We start from the raw sequence: 5,541 nt of genomic DNA, 5'->3' as shown, positions 1-5,541 counted from the left end.
CAAACTTCGTCTCTCATACTTTGGACATATTGTTAGGAGGGACCAGTCACTGGAGAGGGATTTGGTAAGGTGGAGGGTCAGAGAAGAGGAAGACCCCCAGCAAGATGAATTGGCAAAGTGGCAGCATCAGTGGGCTCAAGCATGACAATAATTGTGAGGTAGGCCCAGGATCAGGCAGTGTCTCATTCTGTTGTGCATAGGGTCACTATGAGTCAGTACCAACTTGATGGCACCTAACAACAACAACAATGCGATGGCTGGAACTGCAGTTACATTGGTAGGGCCAGACCAAATGATTTCTGGGGCCGGATGTTTCCCACCTCTGCTCTAGAGAAACTCTGACACATGCAAACAGGGACAGAGGTAAATGATATTTCATACAGTGAAAATTTGGAAACAATCTAAAATCCCATTAATGAAAGGTTGGTAACATAAAATGAATGCTGGGGGTGGGGGTGGGGGTGGGGGAATGACACTAATCATGCCTCCTACAGCACTCTCTATTTCTCATCTGGGTTTGATAATTCATTGCAATGATCACACAGAACTCAAACACCATCCTCACATTTATGGGGCTTGTTAAGAAAGTTGTTGTTGTTAAGTGCCATCGAGTCAGTTCTGACCCATAGTTACCCTGGATAGGGTTTCTGAGGAGCAGCTAGTGAGCTTGTACCACCAACCTTGCAGTGCAAATGGCTTTGCAGTCTGGCGCATTAACCCACAGCACCACACCAGGACTCCATTAAGAAAGTTAGCAGGTTATACTTCAGGGCCAGAAATGTTCAGGGCACAATTCTTCTAGTCAGGATAGCTTATCCTTTATGTGTTTGCAGCCAGGTCACTCTCTGGCCTTAGCCCCTTGGCCTGTCCTCTACCCTGCTCTGCCAATATTACAAAACTCTATTAGGACTGCCAATAAATGCCAACAGAGTACACTACTTCACCATAAGCCTCAACCTGAAGGCACTTGGCTCTAGTTCCCTGGGCCAGCAAACGTAACTCCTCACTTAAGTGTTTAGGAGCATCCCACTCTACAAGCAAGCCTTTTCCCCAAAGTCACATAGCTTTGCTTGCTCCATGAAATCCACCCTTGTGCTCTGAGATGGCTCATTTTAAACCCAGTGTGGTAACAATTTTTTACAATCACTCACAACTGAATCATATAATCCTATCAGTATCTTCCCCTGTCTACTCTTATCCAGAGCCATCAGGAAAAAGACATTTGGTTGTATTTTAAAAGACTTGGCTAGGAAATACATATTAAATAAATCACTGCACCACAGTTAGACAATGGAATATCACATATAAGATCAAATGAATGATCTATAATATGACCTACAATGAGGTTCAAGTTGAATAGGGAAGGAAGAAAAGTCAGGAGGAAGCTGCTGATGAAGGAAACAGATCAAGAGACTAGAAATTTATATGAGTATATCTTAAACCTCCAATGTTGATTGAAAAGGAAGTTGCTAAAAGACTTACAATATTATGTATATGAATTTTCAAACTTATAGTACCACATATTATTTATGGATACATTCAGATATAAGTGAAATACAAAATCGGGATTAAAATTATATATGAGAGTAAGTTTAAAAAATATATACTGTTACTAGGGATCCAGTTCATATGTGCATGAGTTTATTCCAAACAAAATGTGTTTAAACAAATCCCTGCAATCTGTGGATTCCTGCAGACAAGTTCTCTCAGTAATACACTTGTCTTTCAAAGTGGAAGTAGCATAGAGGAGAAGCTACAAATTGTAGGGAAGTAAGCTGTCATATAATGGTATTTCCAAACTTCTCAGGTATCATTTTATTATATTTTATACTAATGAACTTGTAAGGAAGTTTATTTTACACTAATTTTAAAAAGTCCTGACTATGTAGGCAATCCATAACTGTACAGGTAAGTCTCAGATTCTTGGTGTGGCGCTGTAGGAAAAGCACTGGACTGTAACCCGAGTGTTGATGGTTCAAACCCACTAGTTGTTCCTTGAAAAGCCTATACAGAGTTGTGATAAGTCAGAACTGACTCGATGGCACATAACAACAACATAGGTCTGAGAAGAAAGGTCTGGAGATTGGTTTCAGAAAAGTCACAGCCTACGTAGTGCAATTCTACCCTGCATACACAGGGTTACCATAAGTCAAAATCAATTTGAAAGCATTGGTTTGGGTTTTGTTATTGTTATTATATTTTTGTCACATATTCACAATAAAGTACATGGTTGATGCAGTTCATCCTTACTGCCACTAGATGACACTGTAGTTTATTATTCTTGTAAGAATCAAAAGATGCCAGTTCAGAGTTCAATTAAGATGAGGCATATATTGTTAGATGTCATTGAGTCAGCTCCAACTCATAGCGATGTTATGCACAACCAAATGAAACACTACCCCGTCCTGCCCAGCCTCACAATTGTTACTTTTAACCTATTGCTGCTACTGGTTCAATCCATCTTGCTAGGGGTCTTTCTTTTTTTTTTTTTTTGCTGACCCTCCAGTTTATCAAACAAGCATGCTGTCCTTCTCCAGGGATTGGTCCCTCCTAACAACATGTCCAAAGTATGAGAGACAAACTATGTAGGTCTTCATAATCCAAGAATCTGTTAGCTATCAGAATATTCAGTTAAATATGCTGCTCCTTCTAAAGTTATTAGAATTGCAGCATTGCTAAAGCCCGACCCAGATACCTGAAACTGAGCTCATTAGGGTTTCAGAATTCTCTATGACCTTCCTCCCACATCAAGAAAGAAGTCAAGTGCCACTACTCATGAGCAGCCCCAAACCAAAATCCAAACTCCATTGCCCCAAGCGATTATGACTTATGGCATCACAGCAACATGAAAGATATCACAGTACAACAAACTGAAAGAGGAGTGGTAGATTAAGAAGACAGGATTTAGACCTAAGCCCACCTGATTCAAAAGCTAGAGCTCTTTATCCTCTATCTTACACTAAATTAATATTTTATATTATTGCTATTTGTTTCAGATTTGATGACAATGGATATATTGAAGATGTTAATGTAAATTTCATAGTATGGGAGATACATGGAAGGAATGACTATAGCTTTAATACTACTATGAGGAAGGTATGACATATTTAAGTTTAAATAGTACACAATCAGACATTTCTTTCTGTTTTATATCTGTATATAAATTACCTAAGGAAAACAGAACCAGGCAGCTGTAGGTAGAAAAAGCATATCACTTCTATATTATATCTAATGACTACTAAAATTTATGTATGCAAAAATAATCCATTATTTAAAACAGAATTTTAAAGACTCAGAAAAAAAAAAGCAATGTTTATAGGAAGAGGATACAATTGTTGGTTTTTTTCTCTAAACTGTTATTTGATTATTTATAGGTCTGTCTTTGGCTGCAGAACATTTATTATAGTTGTGCTAAATCAGGGGACACTGTTTAGGCTTCATCTCACTTGATATCTGTGCATTATTTGGCCCTGCTAATCACTACACTTTCTTCCCTTGGCTTTCATGTGACCACACTCTCTTGCTTTCTTTGCATCCTCCTTGGCTGGCTGGTTTCAGCTTCCTCAGTGAATCCCCTTTACTCTGCCCTTTCACCTTGCAGGACATAGCAGAAAATCCTGACCACTCCCAGTCACACTTCACTTTCCCTAGGGAGGACTTTCTGCCTTTCAGGCCCTCCCATTTGTGAAGTCTCTCTAGAAATTGCTACCAGAGATTTCAGACTCAAACCAAGCTAGGATGATTCATTCTTATTAGTAAGAGACCTTAATGCTCTAAGAAGTTCAATCCAGTAGGTGAGAGCCAAGAGACCTGATCCCACTTGCCATCTCTCCCATGTCAGAGCTCTGCAACAGCTAGTTAGCTTTTAATTCTGTGACCAAAAATTCCATCCCAACACACATACATCCCATACTTCTTCATAGTTCAATATTTAAGTTCTTCTGATGTACTTGCTCCCAATAGTCTCATCCCTAAACCATTCTATCTTCCTTCACCCTAGACCCAGACTCACAATATTACCTCTCAAACTCTTCCATTACACCTGAAGGGTAAATGCCTCTAGATGATTCTTCAACTGATTCATAAATTCTTGCATCATATAGGGTTATGATATAAGTAGCTAGAAAGTAGCTTTCTAAGCAGGGATTACATTTCCCCACTCTATTTACATGTAGGTGGGTCCATGTGACTGGCTATCTTCTGTCACATGTCAGTGTGTTACAACAACAATTAACTATGGAGTAGATGAGAGCTAGGATGAAAAGGATCCAATTGGGGGGCTTTAAATAGTCATTCAATAAAAAAAGTCTGGGTTCCAAATTTAATGCTTAGAGATGAGTCACCCATAAAAACCATGTAATCAATAACATATGCTTTAAACTATATTTGCCCAAGAATGAAACTTCTATTATGTAAAATCCCTGAGACTTGGGGGATTTATTATTGCTGCAGAGTGAGACTGTCATGAATAATATAGCTCCCCTCTCGTAGCGTAGTAGTTACGAATCAAGCTGCTACCCTCACAGTTAGCAGTTAGAAACTACCAGCAGTTCCGTGGGAGAAAGATGAGGCTTTCTGCTCCTGTAAAGATTTACAGCCTCGGAAACCCTATACAGGGTCGCTGTGAGTTGAAACCAACTCCACAGCACATAACAACAATTAAAAATATTGGTGTGGCACTATCCGATTGGCCATTCAAACTCCCCAGCTGCTCCTTGGAAAACCTATCCAGTATTGCTATAAGTTAAAACGAACTCGACAATACCTAACAACACCAACATTAAAAGTAGAGTCCTGAGAGGACTTCCGGCGCTTCCCTGACCAGGCAGCTAAGGTAGGGCAGTCTCGGGGAAAAGGGGCAGAATTGCACATAAGAAACCTCTGTCTAGCAGACAGACAGCCTTTGAACAAACATAAGATCTTATATTTCAACATTCAGAACTCATTTTTTTTAAAGATCAAATTGCTGAGGAATTACAGCCATTTTAAGCTTTTGCCTGCCTGCACATGGCTTCCGCTTCCACGCCCCCAACGACGAGTGCCTCTGCCCCCTGCAGACCTTGGAATGCAGGGCTACAGCAACCCCACTTAGAAGGCTGCATTTCCAGAGAAAAAGAAGCATAAACTAACAAAGCCGAACAAATAGAGAGGAATATCACTGTGGATATCATGAAATTTCGGGGTACCCACGGTACAGAGACACTGAGAGAGGCATTTGTTTTACGTCATCAAATACGGACATTACCTCCCTGCAGCCACGACCCCCAGCCTTCTACTGCCCCGGCCTAGACCAGCCCTCTGCCAAGCCTCCGAGGCTCAGTAACGCCCAAGGCACAGGCCCACCCACTGAGACCAAGGCCCTCCCAAGGCCCAGATACTCCCACTGAGGCCAAGGCCTGCCCTGAGGTCCAACCTGCCCACAGACTGGTCACAAAGGCCCAGGCCCAACCAAGGCACAAATCGCCTAGGCCCAGGCGGTCCACAGCCGGTTGTCACCAAGGTCCAGGGCCCCCAAGGCCCAACACGCCACGTAGCCAGGTC

The 5,541-nt window shown here is 41.3% G+C and overlaps 1 protein-coding gene across 1 annotated transcript in view; it reads left to right on the top strand.

Moving 5' to 3' along the window:
- The window catches only part of LOC102831656 (chromosome unknown open reading frame, human C1orf101), a 274,431-nt gene that overhangs the window by 195,597 nt on the left and 73,293 nt on the right, over positions 1–5,541 (top strand). The window contains exon 16 of the mRNA XM_006871286.1: positions 2,997–3,096. Coding sequence (XP_006871348.1) covers positions 2,997–3,096 — 100 coding nt within the window. The remainder of the gene's footprint in view (positions 1–2,996; positions 3,097–5,541) is intronic.

The sequence above is a fragment of the Chrysochloris asiatica genome, unplaced genomic scaffold (genome assembly GCF_000296735.1).
Source record: "Chrysochloris asiatica unplaced genomic scaffold, ChrAsi1.0 scaffold00165, whole genome shotgun sequence".
NCBI classification, from domain to species: domain Eukaryota; kingdom Metazoa; phylum Chordata; class Mammalia; order Afrosoricida; family Chrysochloridae; genus Chrysochloris; species Chrysochloris asiatica.
Note: the sequence above shows the minus strand (reverse complement) of the source record. Positions and strands in the feature narration are given on the sequence as shown.